The following is a 26,042-nucleotide window of genomic DNA, read 5'->3' as shown; positions in this document are numbered from 1 at the left end:
AAAATACACCACCACTCAAACCTTAAAAAAGTTTAACATTTAGGTTAAGAACTTTAAGAAAGTGCATTTGATCATGCAAAAGACATCACAAGTCATTCAAACAACCAATGGAGTGTTTTCAAAGCTATCTTGCATTCATCTCATGATCATTTTTTGATTTGATAATAACTACTATATAGATCAATTTTGGAAACAAATTTATAGCCCACCAAACAATCTAACATATCATCCAACTTGGAATTTAAAAATGGTATTTGACAATATTATTGTTGGTGGCTCTACTATCATTAAACATGCGCCATGAACCATCAATTTTTGGAGTTAAGACAGTGGGAATGGAACAATGACTAATGTTAGTCCTTTTATAACCTCTATATAAAAATCTCTTGTACTTGCTTATCTAACCTTTTTTTTTTTTTTTGTTCTTTATGAGTCGTATCTAGGCCACCTTACTGGGGAGGGCTTTACCTGGCACCAAATCAATGGTTAGCTGAATATCTATATCGTTCGTCGGTTGTTTTTGTAGTGCTTTGTAATTTATATTTCGTCTTCTATCTATATCGTAATCAGCACAGGCTTTGATAACAGGACACTTTTTGGAGTTCATGCTAATGTAATAAGCAAGCCTATGAAACGAATTAATTTATAGGAATGCAGATGAATTTCTTCAGCACAATATTGTTCATACATGGATGTGGGAAAAACCGACGCCATTACAACTGCCAGATCACAAGGATTGTGTCACCACCAGCTATTGGAATCACTATATTGCCTACGAGCCTATTTAACATTGCGGTAAAAAACACACAAGAAATTGTTAACCAGTCCGCACGCACATTCCATGAGAAAACATCATGCTTTAGTATTTTCATCAAGAGCTCAGCTACCATCTGGTTGAACAATATACTATCTAACTTAAGCATTTCTGTGGTTATAGAAGGGCCTGAAAGATAATTGATTTCAAATAATAATTATTTTTCCTTTTCATCACATCCTATTTTCCCGGGAGTGCTCATTCTCCAGATCTTTTAAATAACCTAGAAAACCAAGAAAGCCGAAAAGGAAGAATCCACCAGAGAAGTTTCCTCCACCACCACCTCCTCCACCTCCCCCACCACCACCACGATGGGGTGGGAATCCAGGTCCGCCATCATCTAGTCGTGGAGTTTTGTTTGTTTCTGAAGTTAAATTACCAATTGTAAAACACAGAAGTCAGACATTCGTAAATTTACAAAAATTAAATATTGAAAAAGTGCTGCCAAGATATTTTGATCTCACTAAAACTTATCATGCATAGAAGGAAATACACAAAAGGTGCTTAGGATGATACATTTTCTGCATTGGTGCCCTTGGATAGTTTCGAACAATTCAAATAAACTACATGTAAATCATCAAGAAGATGAGGACAAGGTGAAATGTGGAAGTGGACCAACACTGACCAAGGGAAACCCAAAATATGTAAACCCCAAAGAAATTTCCAATCCACAACTAGCTGATTCTCACTTTTTAAGATTTACAGCATAGGGTTAGAACAATGGATCCAGCTAGTAACAAGGCTTCCTATTCTGTAGTATGCAATTGGTAACATATATGAACGTGGTAATTTACCTCTTTGAGGAGCTTTGGTAACTCCAGGTGCCTTATTGGTAAGGGTTTGAGTTTGCCCAGAAGCAGCACATCTTGTATTCTGCAAAAGAGAAAAAGTGAGTTCGTGATTCTTAAAAAATGATGCTGCTGCACATATGTGCGCACACTTGTCTTTCTGTATCTATCAATGACTTTTCTTGAATAGACAGTTAATATTGGTTGTTGCAAATAACAATATCGATCCACCAATTGATTAACTTGAAAACATGGAGAGATATATGACTGTAAAATTCAACAAGCTGTGATGATTGACAGACTTGACCTCTTCACTAACTCTTGCTAGGAGGTACTTGTAAATTAGTTTCTTCTTGTACAAATTCATACATCTCAATCAAACTAAGGAAACAAGACACCCATAAACCCGAAACAGAAATTTACAAGAAGATAATAATCAATTAGATTATTGCTTCCAGAAGCTTCAAAGTGTGGCTTCGATTATCCGTTTGTTTTCTTCCTAAGAACAGAAATAAGAGACACAAAATAGCTTATATAAAAAAAATGTCATATTTCTTATTGATTGTTGTAGCAACAAACAATTCCTTATAACTGTAAAAAGCAAGAATGTCGTAACTTCAATTTACAGTGCAAACAAATGGAGGTTGCATGAAGTATAGATAAGTTATCTCACCATTGCACCAGCATATATAATAGGTGAGTGTTTTCTGTTCAAATTTATTCTCCTTTCAATAGGTCGTAATCGTGTAACTGAGCCAGATACTGCAACCTTAAAATGTCCTCTTTTTACATTACAAGATTGAGTCTGCATGGAAACCCTGACTGGACCAGAATTTGTTTCTTCGTTTTGGCTGTTGTTTAGGCCCCTTGTTTTCACTGTACACAAATATGTAATCAATAGTAGTTTTTAAATCAACACATTGGAAATCAATCCGACAACAGAAAACAGAAAAATAAAGAGTGGATGCAGTCATAACAACTCAGCTAGAGTCTAGGATTCAGTATATATATTCAAAACAGAAGTTTCTCTTGGCTTTCCAGGATCAACAAACACATATTAATCACTGATGCATCTAACTTATAGGTGGTTAACATGCTGATGTAGAATTCCGGAAATACTGGTCCCAAGCCTATATAAATGAATGTGTGTGTATTCATAAGAAAAAAAAAAAAAAACTATATCTATACATGAAGTGCTAAATTAGAGGAAACTATACCCGGTGCTGATAGAGGTAAAAAGGTGCTGGCAGTAGTTGCGGTGAACACCACCATTTTAATTGTAACAGAGGAAGTGCCCAGAAAATTTAGCTGTTCGCATTAAACATGATCTCAAAATGAATAAACCATCACCAAAAGCAATATTTAAAAAACACTTATGACATCAAAGGCATCCAATGAAGTCATCTACAAACCAATCGTTATCCCAATAGCCAATATAATTTCAAACTAATTCCATAAATTATAATACTCAAGAAAAGGGACCAAGTATCTTCACATGATATTGTTACAGAGCAAATACAAATTGTTGAGGCTAATTGAAACAAGGTTTAAAACAAAACAAACAAGGAAAAAAAACACTAACCCAATTGGTCCCAAAAGCTTGTCACCTTCCAAAAGAAGAAAGATAAAAAAATTTTTAAAAAATTTCTTGTTAATATTAATCCTCTCTGAATTTCTTGTTAGGGTTCTAATATGAAATCAACATTCAGAAGAATCGAACTTTCTTTTCGTACCTTGTCTCAGATTTTCTTGGCAGACCAAAAGAAACAAAATAAAAGAGAAACAAGAATAAGAGTTCGTACCTTTGAGAGTATGATCGCAATCGGCGAGGCAGCAAGTAAGGCAGTTGCCCGTCCAGGGAATAAAGAGCGCTCAAGGAAGGCGGTGATGGTGACCCTCGGATGTTGTGAAACAGCGGTGCCACGTCATTTTATTTATTTTCAAAATCACTACATAATATCATATTTGTAAACCACGGGCCGGTCATTTCAAACTTTAATCAATTAAAACTCAATATTCAATATGTTAATATTTGTTTTTCAAAAAATATTAAAATAAAATTATTTTAATTATTTTAAAAAATTATTAATTATTTTAAATTAATTCGAGTCAACCTTACAACAACAAGTTATATTTTAAAAGTATTCGTTCATGTTATAATTTATCATAAACAAAGTTTTTTTAATTATTATTAGCAATCTCTAGAATTAAATGGTGGATAAGAATGTTTGCTTGATTTTTTATTTTTTTTATTTAATTTTATTTTGAAATTTTTTGAATATACTAAGTTGATGTGGTTCACTTTTTTAAAATTATCTAAAAAAAATTTATCCCCTGAACCAAATTTGTCCTAACCATTCTTATAAAAACCCTAAAATTTAGAGAAAAAAATATTCTTCTAAAAATTAATTATTTCCCTAAATTTTAGTCATTCTTGGAGTTTTCATGGTTTTTATCTTTTTTTTGTTTTAATTTTTTTATATATTTTTAGTGAGTATATATATATATATAAATCAAGTTAAAAATATATGAGAAAAAATTCAGTGTAAAAAAAAATCACATCAAGAAAAACTAAGAAAATAAAATGATAGAAAAAGAGAAATAGAAAAAAATTCAAATAGAAAATATAGAAAGAAATTTTAATGTGGAGGTTGGATTTCCCAATTTTATTTTTTCTCATCCAAACTTTCATAAATAATGCAATCCTAGGATTGATCCAATCATTTAGCCAAACTTAAACATTCAGAAATCCATTTCGAGCACACCTCATATTGGATAAGGATGACACAAATAATTTACCCTATTTCTAGATAAATGTGAACCTAGATATAAATGTGTTTAAAAAAATATTTTTAAAAAAATTGATTTGAAACATGAATTCAACCAAAAAAAAAGGTTGATTGATTTGAAACATGAATTCAACCAAAAAGGTTAATATGCGAAATAATCTCAAAAAAGAAAAACATGGGAATTTAAAAAAGAAATCGATTAAAAAAAATTATATAGAAGACATATAAAGAAAAAAACAGTCTTATCACTAACGATATAAATATAAAATTAAAAAATTAAAAAAAAATCAACTTAAAAAAAACAAAAGAAAACCCAAGTAAATCTTCTAAATTTAGTCAAATGTTTCAATCTCACAATCCATCAAATCCTAAACCCAGGTTAAATTAAGAAACTAAATTTTCAATCAATTTAATATTGATTAGCCATAGTAAATCCAACAAATATAAAGACTTGAAAAAACCTGAGTTATTTTTAAAATTAGTGAAAAATCCTAGTGAAAGAAAATAAATAAAAATAAATTTTAAAATTTATCTCAAATAAAATTAATAGCAATAAAAATAATAAAAACTAAATTCAAAAGATAAAAACAATTAAAGAGGGATGTAATAGGAAAATAATTCTAATCTTATAAATTATTTAAAAAATCATTTCATATATTGAAGGATAAAATAGAGAAAAAAATATCAATTAAAAAAAGTAGCTAAAAAAACCCAACAAAGAATGATAAATAAAAAAACTTGAGATAATTAAGTTATTATCAAGAATAACAAAAAATTCCACAGAAAGCAAGTTTAAAAAAATAAAATTCATTCTCTAATTGAATAAATATTAAAGGATGAAATGAAAAAATATCTTAGATAAAGAAAAATAAAAAAACCATGCAAACTTGGTAAAAACTCCAAAATTTGGTTAACTATTTAGAATTTGCAACCTGTAAAGCTTTAGACCTGAGTTTAATCAAGATACTTCATTATCAATCAATTTTAAAAATTGTCAAAACAAACAAATAATAAAAAAAAAGCTTTAGACCTGAGTTTAATCAAGATACTTTATTATCAATCAATTTAAAAAATTATCAAAACAAACAAATAATAAAAAAGATAAATCAAATTTGAAAGGAAAATAAATCAAAGAATGATGAAATTGTAAAACAAAATCAATTTAAAAAAGAATCTCAATCAAAACAAATAACAATCAAAATAATGACAACCAAATTTAAAAGAAAAAAAATAATAAAAGTGGATGACATTGAAAAAGCATTCAAATTTGAAAGGAAAAAAAACCAATAAATGGTGAAATTTTTTAATAAAACAATAATTCTAATCTTATAAATTGTTTGAAAAATCATTTTATATATTGAAGAATGAGATGGAGAAAAAAAAACAATTCAAAAAAGTAGCTAAAAAACCTAACAAAGAATGATAAATAAAAAAACTTGAGATAATTAAGTTATTATCAAGAACAACAAAAAATTCCATAAAAAGCGAGTTAAAAAAATAAAACTCATTCTCCAATTGAATAAATGTTAAAGCATGAAACGAGAAAAATAGCTTAGACAAAGAAAAATAAAAAACTAAGTAAAGCCGGTAAAAACTCCAAAATCTGGTCAACTATTTAGAACTCGCAACTTGTAAAGCTTTAGACTTGAGTTTAAGCAAGATATTTCATTACCAATCAATTTAAAAAATTACCAAAACAAAATAAATAGCAATAAAAAATTATAGATTAAATTTGAAAGGAAAACAAACTAAAGAATAATGAAATTGTAAAACAAAATCAATTTAAAAAATAATCTCAATAAAAAAATAACAATCAAAATAATAAAAACCAAATTTAAAAGGAAAAAGAAAACTAAAAAGGGGTGACATTGAAAAAGCATTCCAATTCGAAAAGAAAAAAAAACCAAGAATGGTGAATTTTTTTAATAGAAAAATAATTATAATCTTATAAATTATTTAAAATGAAATGGAGAAAAAAATATCAATTCAAAAAAGCAGCTAAAAAAACTCAACAAAAAATGATAAATAAAAAAACTTGAGATAACTAAGTTATTATAAAAAAACAAAAAATTTCACAAAAAACAAGTAAAAAAAATAGAATTCATTCTCTAATTAATGTTAAAGGATGAATTGTGAAAAAAAGCTTAGACAAAGAAAAATAAAAAACCAAGCAAACCTGGTAAAAACTCCAAAATCTAGTTAATTATTTAGAACTTGCAACCTGTAAAGCTTTAAACCCGAGTTTAATTACAAAATACTTCATTACCAATTAATTTTAAAAATTATCAAAATAAAACAAATAGCAATAAAAAAATATAGATCAAATTTGAAAGGAAAACAAACCAAAGAATGATGAAATTGTAAAGCAAAATCAATTTAAAAAATAATTTTAATCAAAATAAATAATAATCAAAATAATAAGAACAAAATTTATAAGAAGAAAATATTAAAAGGGGGTGACATTGAAAAAGCATTTCAATTTGAAAGGAAAAAAAACCAAAGAATGGTGAAATTTTTTAATAGAGAAATAATTCTAATCTTATAAATGTTTTTCAAAATTATTTTATATATTGAAAGATGAAATTAGAAAAAAAATTGATTAAAAAAAGTAGCAAAAAAACCCAATAAAAATGATAAATAAAAAAGACTTGAGATAACTAGGTTATTATCAAGAACAATAAAAAATTCCATAGAAAGTAAGTTAAAAAAAAATAGAACCCATTTTTCAATTGAATAAATATTGAAGGATGAAATAAAAAAAATAACTTAAAAAAAAACCATGCAAATAAGGTAAAACCTTTAAAATCTAGTCAAAGCAAACCTGATAAAAACTCCAAAATCTAGTTAATTATTTAGAACTTGCAACCTGTAAAGCTTTAGACCTGAGTTTAATCAAAATACTTCATTACCAATTAATTTTAAAAATTATCAAAATAAAACAAATAGCAATAAAAAAATATAGATCAAATTTGAAAGGAAAACAAACCAAAGAATGATGAAATTGTAAAGCAAAATCAATTTAAAAAATAATTTTAATCAAAATAAATAATAATCAAAATAATAAGAACAAAATTTATAAGAAAGAAAATATTAAAAGGGGGTGATATTGAAAAAGCATTCCAATTTGAAAGGAAAAAAAAACCAAGAATGGTGAATTTTTTTAATAGAAAAATAATTCTAATCTTATAAATTATTTAAAAAATCATTTCATATATTGAAGGATAAAATAAAGAAAAAAATATCAATTTAAAAAAGCAGCTAAAAAAACCCAACAAAAAATGATAAATAAAAAAACTTGAGATAACTACGTTATTATAAAAAAAACAAAAAATTCCACATAAAGCAAGTTAAAAAAAAATAGAATTCATTCTCTAATTAATGTTAAAGGATGAAATGTGAAAAAAAGCTTAGACAAAGAAAAATAAAAAATCAAGCAAACTTGATAAAAACTCCAAAATCTAGTTAATTATTTAGAACTTGCAACCTGTAAAGCTTTAGACCTGAGTTTAATCAAAATACTTCATTACCAATTAATTTTAAAAATTATCAAAATAAAACAAATAGCAATAAAAAAATATAGATCAAATTTGAAAGGAAAACAAACCAAAGAATGATGAAATTGTAAAGCAAAATCAATTTAAAAAATAATCTTAATCAAAATAAATAATAATCAAAATAATAAAAATAAAATTTATAAGAAAAAATATTAAAAGGGGTGACATTGAAAAAGCATTCCAATTTGAAAGGAAAAAAAAACCAAAGAATGGTGAAATTTTTTAATAGAGAAATAATTCTAATCTTATAAATGTTTTTCAAAATTATTTTATATATTGAAAGATGAAATTAGAAAAAAAATTGATTAAAAAAAGTAGCAAAAAAACCCAATAAAAATGATAAATAAAAAAGACTTGAGATAACTAGGTTATTATCAAGAACAATAAAAAATTCCATAGAAAGTAAGTTAAAAAAAAATAGAACCCATTTTTCAATTGAATAAATATTGAAGGATGAAACAAAAAAAAAATAGCTTAAACAAAAAAATTAATAAAAAACCATGCAAATAAGGTAAAACCTTTAAAATCTAGTCAAATATTTAAAACTTGCAACATGTAAAGCTTTAGACCCGAGTTCAATCAAGATATTTAATTACTAATCAATTTAAAAAATTATCAAAACAAAAAAAATAATAATAAAAAAATAAATATTAAATTTAAAAGGAAAACAAATTAAAGAACGGTGAAATTATAAAATAAAATCAATTTAAAAAATAATTTTAAATAAAATAAATAATAATTAAAATAATAAAAACTAAATTTAAAAGATTAAAATATTAAAGAAGGTAACATTGACAAAATATTTTAATTTTAGAAATTATTTAAAATAAAAAATTATAATAAATAATAGTTTGAAAAATCAACATATTAAAAGGTGATTCTAGAATTTTTAAGAAGCTGGCACAAAGACTTAAGAGATTAGGAAGAAGTAGAAGGGAAAAAATAGTTAATGGTGCAAAACATGCAGGAATCTTGAACCGCACGTCACCTTATTATAGAGAAAGTACCGTGAGGATTCTGACACCGCTAATAAAGGTTGTTTTTAATAGCTAGGTGGCTCCCATCTGCCATACTGCTTGTGCATGGCACGAATTAGTAAGTTTTTTTTTTTTTTTTTTTTTTATTATTATCAAAATACAAAAATGATCCTAAACTAATATGATATTAAAAAAAACTATAATAAAAAAATCAAAAAGTACCCGCAAGAGAGTTTATTTGATTTTTCTTACATAATTCCACTATATATTTTTAAAAATTAAAAAGATCAAAATACACCAAGTGAAAGGTTTTCTATTTTTTTATTTTAAAATTAAATTAGTAATTTTACTGTACAATAAAAAAAACTAATCTAACCCAATCTATAATCTGTATGAGATAATTCTAACATAGTAAAAAATAGTTCAAATTAATAGGATTTTATACCTAGAGTTACATAAACTTCCCTTCCCCCTTCACATATTTGTTAAAAGATTATCATGATAGTTTTTCGTACAATTACGTCTGACATTGTAGCAATGGCAAAATTTGAAAAAAATAGGGTGCGATCCATTCATGTAAGAGTGTATGAGAGCTTATAACAGGGGATATTCTTAAAAATATTACTCGTAATTAAATTTGTGTTGAGCAACATTACTCGTATAAATTAATTACAAGAAGCAATACAAGTAAACTATTATACGTACATGTGACGTGGATTAAGAAGTAGATACACATATTATTTCAGACATGAAACTTAAAATACATCTCCATGTGGAGCATCCTCGGCATACCAGTTATAGATATGATTAATTTGCAGGAATGCATGCATGCATGTATATTAACTTGAAAGAAAGCTCTTTGGGCAGTCCCATTCTAACAATCACATGATCTAAACCAGGTCGCTAATAGCACGTGATTTACCATCCAACTCGGAGAGATTGGATCCGATGGATCCTCCACGAATCATGCCGGAGCCTCGGTGGAATCGGCACTTGAAGGAACCGGCATGGGTGGTTGGTGAGCAAAGACAGTTCCCCCGTTCAGTGCTACGTGGTTTTGTCAAGGCCCTGTGTAACCTTGGCGAAGTGCCAGGATGGTGCAGCGGCGAATTCTTCTTCAGCACTTCCATGTCAATTGCTGATGCCATTATTTCAGGGGTTACTTGCTGTTGCTTCTTAAGGATTTTTGAGGGTTTCTGGTCCCTCACGCTGTTGCTCTTATTACTCATCTTTGATCTTTTCAGAAGCTTTTCTGTCATGCAAGAAATGTAGCAGCACTGATGAGGATATTGGAGTTATATTTGCATGCCAAAAATGTAAGATCGATATATACGTTATCAACTCTTTACGTTTAAATATTTATGAACCAGTTCTTGATTATTCGACAACCAAAGATCAAATTCTTGATCAGCAGTATCCCATTGGAAACTTGTAACCAAATTAACTACAAGTTATGCAATACGAATATACATTTTATGACATTAATGATGTCAATCTCGTCTTAATTTAAGAGGAAAACAAGAAATGGAGAGCACTTAAACTCTTGACTTTGGAAAAAATGCCCAAGTTTTTCGCCATACCTGACAATTCAATAGAGAAAGGAACTTTTCTGGTTTGTCGCCAGCCAACCGGTGACCTGAGAAGGGAGAGAAGGCAAAGACGAGAGATATTTGAGCTTTCTGCTTCTGCAATGGGGAGGATAAAAATATCAAAATGGGCAATACGAACATAACCGTTAATATAGTTATTACTGGCTAAAATCTTGGATTTTCAGTTCTTGTTTTGGCGCTGAAAATACGGGTAAAACATAATAGAAATTATAGCCCACTAATTTCGAGAGAATTTTGCTATTTAAGGAATATGCCAAGTAAATTATTTATATTTAGTAATTTGGTAATGACCCTCATTTCATGCCAACTACGTTGTAATATATATATATATATAGAAATTGATGTCTCAACTCAAGGGTTAAATACAAAAAAAAGGGGTAAATTAATTATAGTTTTAGCCCTACCCTTTCATCAATGTTGTAGTTCAAGATTTTATAATGTCACCTTAATTTATAGTTCTTAAAAACTCTGAATTTTTTTTATCATTATTACTAAAAAGCTAAACTTTTTATGTTTCCATAATTTTCTCTCTTCTTACAGTTCTCTATTTTTTCCTCCTCTTCAAGATTTATTAACCTTGTTTTTTGAAATTTAATTAATTGATTATAAAAGAAGATATTTGTAGTACAAAAAATAAAATTATTGAGGAGAAATGAAGTTCTTCAATCTAAACTTTATTTTTTTTTTATCAATGCATCTCTTGATTTTTTGAATGAATTTTTTTTTTATTATACTATTTTTAAATAAAAAGCCATTATAATTTCGAAAGCGAGTTAAAAAAAGATATTCACTTAATTTTCAATGTGATTTAAAAAAAGAATCAACAAATTTTATCAAATGAAGTAAAAAAATAAATTCAAAATTATAAATAAAAGTAATTTTATTTTCATTGAATATTAATAAGCAATCCTTTATTTCTTATTATTTTTTTAATATTAGTACATTGTAATTGAAAAAACATTTAACAATCCTATAAAACCTATAATATCAATTAAGGAACATGGAAAATTTGAACAAGAATTTTAAAACCATTTTAAGTTTTTTTTTTACAGTGGATTCTAATAAAAAAAAATATTTTTTTTGAAAAACATAGAAATTACCTAAGTATATGGGAAAAGATTTGAGGCTCGCTGGTCTTGCCCAAGAGAAAGAAATGCCAACACATATGGGCTTGCAAGGCCACGCTCTCAAGCTTGTTCTTAGATTTTTATCCTCTAAGGGCAACGAGTTTTGAATTTAGCATCCAAAATGATATAACGTGTCATCGTGATAGTATTTCTAGAATGGATGTTGTATTTAAATTTATTTTAAAAATAAATTATGTTTTTACTAGTTATTTAAATTATTTAAAACTTAACCAGATTATTTAAAATTAAAAAAAATATTAATAATATTTTTTTATATTTAAAATTTTTTAGTGTAACTTGCAGTATAGCACAGCACAAGCTAATTATTTAATATATATACAATTAGATCTCAACAAATTAGTATTTTTGGTATCATAAAGTTTTATTAATTAATCAAGATATTATTTAAATTGTGACCAAATAAAAATATTATTTAATATATATATACCTGCACACACTCGTCGAAATTGCTAAATGGAGCAGATTTCAGTGAGAAACAATGACAAATGGAGCAGCTCAAGTTGTCATTTTGTGTCCATGAATGGCATCGGTTTCAACCGTTTTGTTTTGTTCTCTTACACGACGTAAGTTTGGTTTTTGGTTCCTCTGCTGGTCTCTTGCATGTTGATTTTTGAAGAAAGCATCTTTGCCACCAGGCACTGTCTCTCTCTTTCCACTGCAAGCTCACCAAATTTTCTTACACGTTGAGAAGTGTCTTCATCTTCTGTTCCATACGTTGCATATCAATTTCCTCTCTCTGTTTCAGTGGGTACTCAAAAGAGTTCCACAGGGCAGATGCTGCTTTTTGGAGTTTCAGCTCTGGTTTGAAATCCCTTTGATAGGGTTGCAGCACTCGAATCTACAGCACATAATTAAGGTACTCTCCTTCTCTCTCAATCTGATATCTAAAAAACATTATATTTCAGCTTTATTTGATATAATAGTTGCCATAATTGCCTTTTATATGCATCATTGTTAGAGATTCGTATTAAACATGTTGAAGGCTTTGATCTACTTTCCTGGATTTGTATTTTCTCCCATGGAAAAAAGAGCTTAGTTGCATTAAAAGTGAGTTTCCATGCAATCTTTCTAGTAATTGTTTTTGTCTTGCTCTTGTTATTCCAGGAACAAAGCCGGAGCTTAATCTGAAAACCTTTCTATATCATCTTCATGTTTACACACACCATGTTACCTCCATCTCAAGAAGATGAATTAAAGGCTTCTCATTTTACTGCTTTATCTTTAAGCACAGATATCCAGGTTTCCCAGCAAATCCATATTCCATCTCAAGTTGCTAAGAAGGTGCAGGGCACAAGCCTTCCATACACAAGAAACAGTGCAAGTCCAATGAAGGTTAAGAGGAAAAGATGCCTCGATGGAGCAGCATTGACTATAGGAACCGGGTCTAGTTCAAACCTGCTCAAAATGAAAGGAGTTGATCATCCACCCGAACAGGTGAGCTGTGCTAGCTTAGGTGGTGATTATAGTCGGAAACAGCCACCTCCAGTTGCTGCTGTGTCTGGTTTGGTCAATACAAGTGAAGCGAGAGTTGTTGATGAGGCAAGCCCTTACCATCAATTTGTACAAGGAGTTAGAAGTAGAAATGCAAACAAAAAGAACGATGACAGAAGAGCTGGTACGGACAGTATCAGTTATGTGAATGCTCCCAACAGGGCGTGCCTCTATCAACAATCTGCAAGTGGAATTAGCTGTGAAAATGATAGCAAAAAGAATGCTCATCCCAGAGCTAGAAGAACTTGTGGAAAGACATCGATTTCTGATAAAATCCAGCACAGGATGATAAAAAATCGAGAATCAGCTGCCAGGTCTAGAGCAAGGAAACAAGTAATTAAGTTATCCCAGACTGGTCTTTTAAGCAATTTGTTACATATAGAACTTGGCTTCGTTTGCTCTTCGTTATTGTTTTCATATTTACCACCCCTGTTTTCAGGCTTTGGAAGCCCAACAGCAAGTGGAAAATACAGAGCTTAAGAAGGAGAATGACCTCCTGAAAAGGGTTGTGAGGGTAATTAAGTTGCATTTTGATTATTCTTTTTTTCAAAGCACTCTGTTAGGCCTTCCATGTTTAAAGTTTCTAAGCATTATGATGCCTAAATGTTTTGCAGTTTCTCTTGGCTATATTAAGGACAAAACGCATGAAGCTGCCAGCACTTTCAAGGAGTTTCTCAGCACCCTTATAAATGAAACTCTGAAAAGTAGCCGCCATGAATTGTCTGGAATGTGAAAATAAGAACACATTCACTATTGCTGTAAGTGGCAAGAGTCAAGGGCTGAGTCTTCAGGCTATATATCCAGTTCAATTTTAACCTCTTTTAATGTTTTCTCAGCATGTCTGGTAATGTAGTCAGCATGAATGGCGTCTTTTTTTATTCATTCAGAATATGATTGTAAACTACGTCCTCTCGACGATCACTCTCATCATTCCATCGCCTTTCTAAGCAATGAGGCACAAAAACTAGGATTTCCACGATGATTTGAGGTGGGTATGCTTGGTCAAAGCCAGATGGTATGACAGCATAAGCAAAAACCAGAAATTGAAGGAATAATTAGCTGATTACTTAATAATCTAAACGATGAATGCAACAAGAACCTGGTTATCGTACCAAGCAAATCATAAGAAGATATTTCACTCTTTCTTGTACTTTACATCTAATACAAGCCTCAATCAGCATATCCCTAATCCCCAGGGAACGCCATGTTTGGGGATTTTACGATTATATTACATTAACAAAATATACTAAAAGGGTTAGCTAAATCACTATAATAATTCACATTACCATTAATTTTTTTCTAATTTATCCTTATTTTTTTTCATTATAGCTTTATATGCCCAAAATAATATATGTGAGACGAGCAGTAAAGATAATCAAATATCAGACGTAGAAGAAATTCCTCTTTCTCTCTCTCTTTCTCTAATGTAAACCTAAAAACAACTCCACCTCCACCAAAATGGCAGGCACAGCCATTGGATCTTCTAGAAGTACCTAAAGCGGACCGTCTCCCCCCTCAGTCTCCCCATCTAGCAGATTTCATCAACACCTCTCTAGATCTTCGACATCTTACGCTCCTCCACCGCCTTTGCTTCCTCAAGTTCTAGTTTCATTTCTCGCTCATCAACTTTCTTCACACCAAGTTTGACGGGAAAATTGAACAGGAAAAGAAGAATGATGTGATTCAAAAGAAGCAAATTCGATAGGGAAGCCCCCGTGACAAGAATTCTGAAATGCTAAATTATCGGAATCATTCAACCTACAATGGATGTAGTGGAATGGCTAAAGAGAAGTTTAGTTGGCGTGATTTGAGAAAATGACTAGTATGGGTGTTTAGAGTCTAATTTCATATACAGTGGGTTAGATTCCTTTGAGTTATGATTTATGTTGGATATGTTTTTTTAGGAGATTCACCACCGGGTTCCATCAGATGCTCCTGCGTATCCATTTTGTTGGGTGGTTTGGCAGTCCACCATACTTTCCCCGAGAGAGGGATTAAAGAATGATAAACATTGAATGATAACATGTTTGATTCATTCACAATCTTCATTCTGATAGCCATGTTGTTTATTGCAAGGACCTGATGGTTTGGACCACCATGGGAAGGAGATGAACTGTGATCATTTTTCTTTATTCGATTACTGGCTCCATTCAAAAACATGCACAAATTGAAAATGTTATTAGCCCAGAATATTAATTTGAATACATGGATTATTTATGTTCATTTACATGTATACCAGTATCTACTGCAATCACAAGAAACAAAAATCGTGTACAGATTTTGGGGTGTATCCTTGAGTAAAGGACTTCCCTATCCTTGGGAATCAAGTACTCCTACCATCCTTCTGCCATGTACAGCCCAGACAGAATTCTATGATTATGGTTACAGGGGAGCTCCTTTGTACAAGCCAAGAACTCACTCAAGTAACCAGACCAACACATACAATTTTTTATTGCACACTGAAGACAGCTTAAAACAGAAAAGAAAGCCTGATAAAAACTTCAGCTCTCTATTGCTGTCTTGCCCTCTATCTCTCCAATCCTTGTTTACAGAGAGGGCAGCAGGATATAATTCGAAGCCATTGATCTACGCACTTGAGGTGAAACATATGGGAACATGGCAATTTCCTAACTTCTTCTTTGTCTTTATATTTGGCTAGGCAGATACAACATTCCTGTCAATACCATCACACAAACGTAAGTAAGAAAACATGCTCTGACTGTATGCCAATAAGGTAGCGTAGCCATCTGTATCTGTAAACTAGGACTTACCAGATCTTCACTTGCAATGGTTGAATTGCGATCAGCATTATTGCGAAGCTCCGAGTTGGTGTCAGCTGCTTTGTACGTCCAACTTGGTAGACTGGAGATTTGATCGTCGGATGCCCCTCTCTCGGCAGACCCCATGTTCATGTTGTAACCAAGGACAGTGCTAATGAGTGGCACACAACAACATAACAGTAGAAACAAGAGAAATGGGAAGGAGTAACTGAGAGCATTCCAGGCAAGTAGAGAGATGCATAGCACATGGAGTTTTGGAGCACGGTGGTAGGATCCAAAGCGAGAATCAAAGACCCAAACATTACCCATCACAAACCATATTGCAAAGAAGAGCTCGAGTGAAGTCTGGCACTTGTGCATCAAAATTGAGCACCTGCATACACTGTATATCAATCAGTAGGCGTACAAATTAAGTCCAACGAATATTATTATCTTTCTATTATATATTTGTAAATGGCTGTATTAGCCATGAAAAACTTTTCATGGCTGTATTTTTTCAAAGTATCTGGGAATTCTAGATCATGCAATGACTCCTAAACTATATTGAAGATCACATCATTCTTATTCTCTCTTTTTTCCCGAAAATTTCTCATTTAGCCGAACTGTAGATTGACCAAAGATATCCTGCCTCGGTGGTAATACGGATGCCTGAGTGGGGTAGGCATAAACAGTTTCTTCTCTCGATGCTGATAAGAAAGAAGAAGAGTACTCTCTTCCACCTGCAAATTCAGTTTTGCTAGTAGAGTAGTGGTTAAAGTACCATAAAATAAAAATGCTGATTCAACCTTGGTGACATTAAGCTGTTCAATTTAAAGGCAAAATCTTAAATATAAGAATTTGCAATGGCCAATAATTCTTATCCAAAGGCATCGAAGTCACACGTAAACTACAGTTTTTTGGTCATGGTAACTAAAATAAGCAAAATAAAACTTATAATCTCTCCGACAGCTAAGTTTCAAGAGATTAAAAAGCACCACCCAATACTAGGAAATTAAGATTTACAGCCATAGGGGAATTCTAATTACTATAATGATTCCGAAGCTACTTGCTAAATTATACAGAGAACAAGCATCCTTTTTCCTGTTCTTCAAGATGCTAGAAATCTATTCCTTCTCAACCAAATTTCATTTTAAAGCATGCTGCTAATCACATCATATTATGTAATAACGCTTGAACACATATATTTTCAGCATTGATGGAGTAACACTATAGGATGAATAGCTTTTAACAGAAATACCTGGATTCCTCACTGCCCCTCTGATGTTCCAAATCAGGTAGGCCAAAACCATCGCCTTGAGTCGTGTTAATTTGCCGGTATCGCCCATAGAGCAGCAGCAGACTAAGGACAACACCAATATTATAGCCAATAATCCATATTCTCACAGGCCAAACAGGCTTCTCTGCCTTGGAAATAGCCAGGGTGAACATGGTAATACTTATTTGAATGACCAAAGCTACAAACTCCAGCATCATCCAAGTGCTGGAGTTGAAAGGATTAGACCCAAGATTAGACCTTGAGCCATTCTGGCAGTGGAATACTCTTCTCAAGAAGGTGAACCATCTTGCTCTAGATATTCTCATCGCTGTTCTTACCAATAATGACGAAGTGGGAGTGCGAGCAGACCTGTTTCTGAGAGACACAGTTCCATGCTCTTCTCCTGCTAGAGATGCTGCAGGACTTGAACCACAGAACGAATTCACTGGAAAGGGGTACCGCGTATTCATTGAGGATGTTTTAGGAAGAACCCTTCTGATACAAGCTTGTGGTTTGGTCGAATAACGAGATAAAGAGATAAGACTGGCTTGTCAATAAGACTTAGTTGAAAAGAAACGACATGATCTTGTACAATTGATGATATGGGGTTAACTAGAATTTGAATATTACCAGCAAGAATTCCATGTATGGTACTAAAATGGAAACCACAAAAATTCCAGCACTGGAAATCACCAGCAGGCAGGGTTTGGCCAAAGACTTGTATTTTGTTGGCTCCAGAGTAGACAGCACTGTACCTTGAAACCCAGCTCAAACAAACAACTTGGTTAGCACCAGCTCCAGAATCTCTCAAAACCGAAGTGGGTATTTATTTAAGAATGGACTGGTAATCAGCAGGCACCAAACACAGACAAATGAAGTGTATATGGAAAGATAGAGCAAGGAGAAATGGAGAGATGGTTGTGGAGTGTGAATATGACAGGAAGGTGAAGGTGGGGTTTCAGATGGTGACCAAGAATCAACTGCAAAAGCCAAAACCACCCTAACTTCCATCTGGTTCTTGTTTATTCAGCAAGCAAAGTTATAGCTGAAACAGATCTTCAACTACAAATATTTCCCTTTCATTTCTCTCCAGCACAAAATAATTAAGTAAATTTTTTTTTTAATATTTTTTTTCTTTGTTCAGTTAATGTCTCTTTTGGTCTTAATTAATTGCATACACACACGCACACACACACAAGAGATTACTATTATTTCAGGAAGATACACACACACACAGGAGATTAATATTATTTTAAGAGAGTGTTGCGATCAAAATGTTATTTATTTAAAATTTAAAAAAATATATTTTTTAGATATTTTAATGTGATAGATATTTAAAAAGTAAAATAAAATATTATTTTAATATATATATATATATATATATTAAAAAATGACGAATCTTAAATAAATTATAATTTCATAATGTTACTGAAATGAGAGATTTTGAATTATGGCGGGTTCAGTAACCGGAGGATTTTAAAATTTATGGTGGGATAGGCAGCTCTTACCATGCTAGAGGAGCATTTCCCCTCCCTATGTTTTCTCTCCTACTTGCTTCTTTTTTTATTTTTTATTTTTTTGTGAACCCCATTAATTTTCCTTGCTCTCTGAATGTACTTGATCTTCCCTTGAGTGCTGTTTTTTTCTTTTTCATAGTAAAGAAATTAATTAGTCTTTAATCACACATAAAAATACCTTAATTATTTAAAAATGGTAAGAAGCTTCTTCAAACGATCTAAAGAGTCCATATAAGAGAGGTGTAAATGATCATTTGATTGTGATTAGTGTCATTAAAGGATGTGAATATTGGGAACTATTATTATTATGCTAAAACACAGTTCATCACGCAATGGGGCTTAAATCCCTTCTAAAACCAGATTAATAAGATAAACACCATTGTCATTGACAGAGCAGATCATCTTTCTTTCTGATTTTTTTTTAATTTATAAACTCCTAATTAGGAGCTTAAAATGCTTATATGGATACAAAGCTTACATCTGCTATATCCATGATAACACAAAATCGATTTTTAAAAAGTATATTTACTAGAAGGGGCAGCTACGAACACCAAGCAAAATTAACCTTATTATTGAAAAGAGTTTGAGTATACATAAAAGAAAAAAAGAAAAAAAGAAAGAAAAAGAAGCTTGCATTTGCTTCATCACAGATTAATAAAAGGCCGTTCAAGTGCTATAAGATTAAGCATCATTGTAAAGTAATGATGATATCTTTTCCTATAATCATACTTTGCCCATGATCTGAATTCTTCACGGATTGCTAATCTTTTTCGTTTGCTCAAGCATCGTTTGATTACGCTAATGCATCCCCTTTACACAAGCAAGTAATTTGTACAAATTAATCTCATAAAGTTTCATCGTATCTTCAGCTTTCTCCTTCCATTCTTTATATAAAGAACTAGCATAAATAATGATGTTGAATAGTTTTAATTCTCAATCGAACCTCTAAAGTTGTAAAAATCTCAATGAAGCACTCAAACCTCAATTATATTGAAACTTGTAAGAGATTCTCACACCAAAATCTTATAAAAAGATTAATATTAATCCCCCACGAAGATTTAAGGTGCATTTAGTATTGTATTTTAAAAGTGTTTTTGAAATAATTTAATTTAATTTTTTATTTTAAATTAATATATTTTTGATGTTCTTAAATTATTTTGATGTCCTAATCTCAAAAATAAATTTTAATAAAAAAATATTATCATATTTTTTTAAATAAAAAATATTTTAAAAAATAATCACAACTATATCTATAAATATATACTTAATAGGTGGATATGATATAATAACAAAAATAACTTGAAAGGATTAGGAATTTGAGAACGATTTTGGATAAAATTTCATCAAGAAATTAAATACAAAAAACTATTATAAGCTTGGTGAGCCACAATATACACATTTTATAATTAAAATTTAGTTTGAAAAAGAATTGTATAGAAATAATAATTAAATTGTAATCATAATCGTAGCACAAACGCCCTTCATAGTGGACGCTCATGCAATTTAATACACATATTTTTTTCCCGTAATGTTGAATACACAATCTTTTCACAAAATTCATACATTTGTCAATTATTTAGAATTTATGAATACACATTTATCATTAAAATGTTGGCAAGTTGCTTTATAAGAAAATTTAAGCGTGGAAAGTTTGTTTATAAATAATTTATATATTTATTTAATTCTTTATGTCCAGTCAAATATACCATTTCACCTTTGGAAATCATACACGTCATAAAGATAGTGCAATTACGCATCATAATAAATAAATCTTAATCAATGTTTAATTTATTGGCTGACTTGTATTTGACCAAGATTTAACAACACATTTCAAGATTTGACTCCCTCGTTCGAGCACGGAAAAACACGTGGTAATCCGAAGAGAATAAAATATATGATGTAATTTGATTAAAACACGTAATTAAACTCCATCCTACTTGCTTGACTCAAGAAATTGAACGCCCCATCAAATAAACCGAACCCACATGCGCTGTTCTTGAGAGATTCACAGCATACACGGCTAGGGTTACAAGCAGGTCATTTTCAGGAATACTGGTATATATAATCTACACGTATATGACAGCAACGTATGAGAGGAAGATATGGAAGCTTGTATTATGAGGTTTAAATTTTTTCAAGGTTATTAAAAGTTTATATTATCATTAATTTTAAAATTTATAAAATTTTAATTTTAAAATTTATAAAATTAATTAAGACATGTATAAATTAGTGTTCGGACACTTACAATTAAAAAAAAGAAGGAAAAAGAGAGAGGGAAGCTTGGCATGTTTGTGCTCATCCAGATGATGATGTGGGTGGGGGTCTTGGCGAGCTTATCTTTGATTTTGTATCAAGTAAATGCTGAAGAGAGGATGAGCCCAGCCTTCGCTTACACTCAATGCCCACACACAGTTAATCGGCTTTTCTAAGTTTCAATTGGTGGTGGTGGTGGTGGTGGTGGTGGAGTTTGATACGTCCGTTTGTTTACTTTGCGGGGGTAGGGCTGGCTGGGCCATCAGGTGTGGTAGAGTGTTTGTTTCTCCTACGGGGAGGGTGACCAAACACATTTATTTCGTCATCTCAATAAATATACCGTAGAGATGAGAGTTGTTTTTTGTCAATACCGGAGAGATGAAGAAATTTAGTTTAGGCCAATCCATCTTCTACAATAATATAAATTATATTTAATATTTAAATTTTTAAATTAAATTGATTCTTTAATATAATATTTAAATTTTATAATCAAATAATCATAAATTTAAATTTTATTATTATTATTTATTTGAAATAAATACAAGGTAGCGTGAAACTATATCAATTTCAAATGTAAAAAAATTTTATTTTAAAAAATATATTTAAAAACAATACAAATTATATCTTTAAATTATATATAATAATTTAAAATTTTAAATTAAATTATTTTTTCAAGGATGTATATGAATTGTGTTACAGAGAAGTTAATAATATGTCTATCTAGTAATATTCATGGTCTAAGAGGCAATTATTAATATTGTCATTGGATTCCTGCAAGGGCTCGTTATATGACATGATGCACAAGCACTGTCATGAGGAACATATAAAATATGAAGATTCTTGGACTGTCATGTCTCCACCTCCCTGCAAATTGAAATTTTTTAGTAATTTTTTAATTATATATATAATATAATTATATATCTCTTGGACTTCGTAGTTTTTTAGTTTAGTTTTTCAGATTTTCCGGATAATTGAAATTTTTAATTTTTTTAATTTTTTTTCTATGAATAGATTACTTATTTTATTTTTTAAATATTAAAAAAATATACAATAAAAAATATAAACTTTTCTCTTAAGTTTTATCCTAAATATATATTTTTTTACTTATTTTTTATTTTTTTAATACGTTATTAGCATGATCACTTCACTTGATTTATATTGAAATCTTGATACATATGAACTCTTATGTTACATACATAGTTTTTAAACCCAGCCCGATGGCTGGCCTGGTCCAAGGCCTAGGTTCCGGGTTTTGACCGGGTCGAACGGGTCGGCCGGGTCAATTTCTATTTAAAAAAAATTTCCGGGTTTTGACCGGGTCAATTTCTATTTTAAAAAAAATTCAAAACGACGTTGTTTTAGTAAAAAAAAAACAAAAGTCAACGGGTTACTATCGGGTTTTTGACCGGGTTTTGCCGGGTCATTCGGGTTTCCGGGTCAACCCGCCGGGTCGGCCGGGTCACGCCGGGTCATGGCTTACCTTATTTTTTCATCAACCCGGCCCGGTTCCAGCTCCGGGTCGGCCGGGTCCCGGGTCAACCCGCCGGGCCGGGCCGGGTTTTAAAACTATGGTTACATAGCTTATATAAATTTTAATATTTTTTTTATTATTGTTTATATTTTATGAAATATATTTGGCTTTATAATTTATTTTGACAAATTTTCTTTTCTTTTTATTCATGAAAATTTAAAGTGCTTAGAGAACTAGTATTATAAGTTTATGAAGAATTAAATAAATTAAGTATAATTCTTGAAGAACTAATATTTCTAAAAAACTGAATGATTTTTCTTTTATATTCATGATTTTATTTAATAAGTTGGTTTTGTATAGATAATATCAAATCTGACGAAACTTAAATTTACCACTCTTGATGTATTTGAGAATAAATTTTTGTCATGAATCTTTGATGATGAGATTCATCTAGAAGCTATAAATCTTAAAGAAACCATCAAAGAAGAAAATAACACGTCCTTGCGGGATCGCGCAAAAGCAATAATTTTTATTTGTCACCATCTCCATGAAGGATTAAAAATTGAATATCACGCAATGTGGTAAAATCTAAAGAAAAAATATGATCATCAAAAGTTTACCATACTCCCTTAAGCTTTTTATGATTGGTTACACTTATGCTTGTAAGATTTTAAATTGTTTAGTCAATATAATTGTGCTCTTTTTAAAATTACCTTAGATACAAAATTGTGCGGTGAAAATATTACAGAAGATCAAATGTTAGATAAAATATTCTCTACTTTTCATGTTTCAAATATTGTCCTATAGTAATAATATGAAGAACGTAATTTCAAGAGATACTTAGAACTAATTTCATATCTTCTTGTAGCTAAATAGAATAATGAGTTTTTGATGAAAAATCATTATTCTCATCCCACATGTTCTAAATTATTCCCTGAAGTGAATGAAACCTTTATCCAAAAAAGACAAGAAAGAACTAAAGGTATAGATATGAAAAAAAAATGAAAAATGAGAAGAGATAATCATTTAAAAAGCAACCCATCATATCACCATAAATGCAGACATAATGAACCCAAACAAGAAAAGGGCAAGAATTTGTATAAACCTTGTTGCTATTGCAGCGTGGTGCGCGACGTCGAAGGGCGGGGTCTGCCTCTTACGATGGGTTGAAATGAAAGGTTTTGGATTTAGTAATAAAATTGTGATTATAAATTTATGAAATGCTATCCAATATCATGGTCACTAGGAAACCTAATAGTCTGTAAAAGTTTGAATAAGAGGCGAGTTGTGCAAGGAAAAGACGCATTACCCTTAGTGCAACCTAACTAAGGTAAGTTGGATTGTTGTTTGATTGTTTTTCTAGGTTGTCTTTATCCATTAGTCTTGTTTACGGTTCAAGGTAGATGATATCGTCACTCATGTCAATATTGTCACTATCATCAATATCGTCCCTATCATCAATAAGAAAACCCTTAGGCTTCTTATCCAGGAACTTGTTCAGAAATACTATAATGAAAGGAACATAGGAGTTTGTCGCTAGGTATTTGACCAAATAGGACCGTTCAGTTTCTATAGAACCTATCTTTAATATACCCCTTGAGGGGGATAAAGCCTAGCTTTCGTCTCTTAGTGTCTATGTCGGCCTAGCAGAGTTTCACCGTTGGTTTTCTTTTCGATCTCTACGCATTTCACTACTCCACTAGAAATTCCCTTTGCCTCTACCATACTCCAGCTTGGTAGTTTCCACCGCTTGTCCAGGGTTGAGCCCTGGGATTTGACGGCGAACTTAAAAAGCCACCTTCAAACACTTTACACCCGAGATAATGTACTGAAAAAGGGAGGCCCATAACATGGTTTTCCCAATACAATAAAGTTACATAATGTCTATCTTTCATTAATAAGGGGGTATTCCATGGGTTTGCTTTGGCATCGTGTTCATACCATCGTATTGAATGATCCCGGTCATTTGCTTGCTGTCTATATAATGTGATTAGTACTTAAAAGTGCATTTTTATCAAGGTTCTATATCATCATTTTGCACTTGAAGTATCAATAACTCCTTAACTAAAGCATGTTTTATAATAATATATCTAATAATATAAGATACCTTTAATTTAAGGTAAATGTTCATTTTAAATTGAGGCCTATCACATAAATAAAAGGATTGATTGATGACTTTAAGAACTTAAATTGCAAGGATAAAGAGATGGCCAAACTTAGAAAAGAGATGTCGGTGCAATCCAAACCGGAACACTGTTCGGTAATTGAGTTATATCTGGAGCTACAGATCTCAGATTTAGGTCCAATTTATATGGATGGAAAGGTAAGACATAGGCCTACAACTTTCATATGGAGCCCAAGATCTAAAAAGGCCATTATCAAGTCCAAATTGTAGCAACAACAAAGAAGCCCGAATCTGTCTTCCAGCCCGAGCACTGTTCGGTATTTTGGCCATATCTGGAGTTCTAGAAGTCCAAATGAGCTGAATTTTTTACACAAGAAAGCTGAGACAATTGCCTACAACTTTCATGTTTACAACTGGCTCCAATTTTGACGTTATCAATGACGTTTTGGGCAGACAAGAGAAGATAAGGATTGTCACCAAGTCAAAAGTTGGTCACCCACTTATCAATTAGTCATCAAATCAATAGTTCCCATTTTTGGCCTATAAAAGGAGGCATTTGCCATGCATTTAGGCATCTTGGTGTTCAGATCAAGATCATGCTCTTCCTTTCTCTCTTTGTATTTTTTATGCTTTGTTTTCATTAATATTAAGTTTATGCCTTTCATTTCCTTTCCTTTACTTAGTTAACTTTTATGTTCTTATTTTGTTTATCTATTTTTCTTTCTTTCATTATGTCTAGCTAAGTTAATTATGTCAAGGTGAAAAGGTTACACTAATGGTGTAAGAATAAGTATAATGTAAACTTAATATGGACTTTAATGTTTGATACTAACATGTTTTATATTTGCTATCTTGTTCACTCTTTAATACTTTGCTTGTTAAATGACTAATCTTGATTTATGTTGTATAACACTTGGTACAACAAATGCTTGGCACTTTCATAGCCCATAATGTATGGTATAACCGACACCTGAGCTATGAAAGGAACTTGATTTGTTGTTAACATAAGTTATAATCATGAATGCTTGACGAGATTTACAAGTATTAGCATTAATTGAATAAGATGACTAATGTAATCATGTTAACAATATATAATCTGATTGGAACCTCCTTTGTGTGTGGTTTCCAATTCAATAATAAGAGTTTATACTATACTTGTTTGATATACCATTAGTGGAACCTCTAACCTTGACATTTGTTATTATCATTGTTTAATCGTTACATTAATATTCCATCTCAAAGTTCTCATCATCTTCTTCTTCTTCTCTTTCTTTATTATTATTATTATTACTACTACTACTACTACTACTACTACTACTACTACTACTACTACTACTACTACTACTACTACTACTACTACTACTACTACTACTACTACTACTACTACTACTACTACTACTACTACTACTACTACTACTACTACTACTACTACTACTACTACTACTACTACTACTACTACTACTACTACTA

General features: G+C 30.9%; 3 protein-coding genes and 1 long non-coding RNA gene across 5 annotated transcripts; 1 reads left to right on the top strand and 3 right to left on the bottom strand.

Moving 5' to 3' along the window:
- Window positions 1-614: 614 nt before the first annotated feature.
- On the bottom strand, window positions 615-3,553 carry LOC105135609 (uncharacterized). The gene is made up of 5 exons (XM_011040569.1): window positions 3,405-3,553; window positions 2,820-2,910; window positions 2,276-2,478; window positions 1,609-1,687; window positions 615-1,178 (listed from the first exon to the last, which is right to left on the bottom strand). Exons 2-5 carry the CDS (start codon window positions 2,872-2,874, stop codon window positions 988-990), a joined length of 528 nt encoding a protein of 175 aa, XP_011038871.1. The 5' UTR covers window positions 2,875-2,910; window positions 3,405-3,553; the 3' UTR covers window positions 615-987.
- Window positions 3,554-9,812: 6,259 nt separating this feature from the next.
- On the bottom strand, window positions 9,813-10,151 carry LOC105135633 (uncharacterized). The gene has a single exon (XM_011040607.1). The coding sequence runs from the start codon at window positions 10,149-10,151 to the stop codon at window positions 9,813-9,815; it is 339 nt and encodes a 112-aa protein (XP_011038909.1).
- A 4,361-nt stretch (window positions 10,152-14,512) lies between these two features.
- Window positions 14,513-15,458, top strand: LOC105135607 (uncharacterized). Its single transcript, XR_844202.1, has 2 exons — window positions 14,513-14,993; window positions 15,076-15,458. It is a non-coding gene; the product is annotated as an uncharacterized LOC105135607 (long non-coding RNA).
- On the bottom strand, window positions 15,351-18,255 carry LOC105135608 (RING/U-box superfamily protein). 2 transcript variants are annotated; one of them, XM_011040568.1, is made up of 3 exons: window positions 17,189-18,255; window positions 15,943-16,324; window positions 15,351-15,845 (listed from the first exon to the last, which is right to left on the bottom strand). In XM_011040568.1, exons 1-3 carry the CDS (start codon window positions 17,674-17,676, stop codon window positions 15,699-15,701), a joined length of 1,017 nt encoding a protein of 338 aa, XP_011038870.1. In that variant the 5' UTR covers window positions 17,677-18,255; the 3' UTR covers window positions 15,351-15,698. The 2 variants fall into 2 exon arrangements, with proteins under 2 accessions (XP_011038870.1, XP_011038869.1); XM_011040567.1 differs by having other exon boundaries at window positions 15,943-16,333; window positions 17,189-18,253.
- Window positions 18,256-26,042: the final 7,787 nt, after the last annotated feature.

This window comes from Populus euphratica, unplaced genomic scaffold (assembly GCF_000495115.2).
Source record: "Populus euphratica unplaced genomic scaffold, PopEup_1.0 scaffold47.1, whole genome shotgun sequence".
Classification (NCBI taxonomy): Eukaryota; Viridiplantae; Streptophyta; class Magnoliopsida; order Malpighiales; family Salicaceae; genus Populus; species Populus euphratica.
The sequence above is the reverse complement of the archived record's forward strand: the minus strand, read 5'-3'. Positions and strand labels throughout refer to the sequence as shown.

Excerpts from the sequence above, each read along its gene's own strand:
- LOC105135609 (XM_011040569.1), bottom strand. The coding sequence starts at position 2,874 with ATGGTGGTGTTCACCGCAACTACTGCCAGCACCTTTTTACCTCTATCA. Across the intron at positions 2,479-2,819 it reads TTTACCTCTATCAGCACCGG|TGAAAACAAGGGGCCTAAAC; the intron begins GTATAGTTTCCT and ends ATTTGTGTACAG. Across the intron at positions 1,179-1,608 it reads TACCAAAGCTCCTCAAAGAG|AAACAAACAAAACTCCACGA; the intron begins GTAAATTACCAC and ends ATTTAACTTCAG.
- LOC105135633 (XM_011040607.1), bottom strand. The coding sequence starts at position 10,151 with ATGAGTAATAAGAGCAACAGCGTGAGGGACCAGAAACCCTCAAAAATC.
- LOC105135608 (XM_011040567.1), bottom strand. The coding sequence starts at position 17,676 with ATGAATACGCGGTACCCCTTTCCAGTGAATTCGTTCTGTGGTTCAAGT. Across the intron at positions 16,334-17,188 it reads AGGGGCAGTGAGGAATCCAG|TGTATGCAGGTGCTCAATTT; the intron begins GTATTTCTGTTA and ends ATTGATATACAG. Across the intron at positions 15,846-15,942 it reads CCATTGCAAGTGAAGATCTG|GAATGTTGTATCTGCCTAGC; the intron begins GTAAGTCCTAGT and ends TGGTATTGACAG.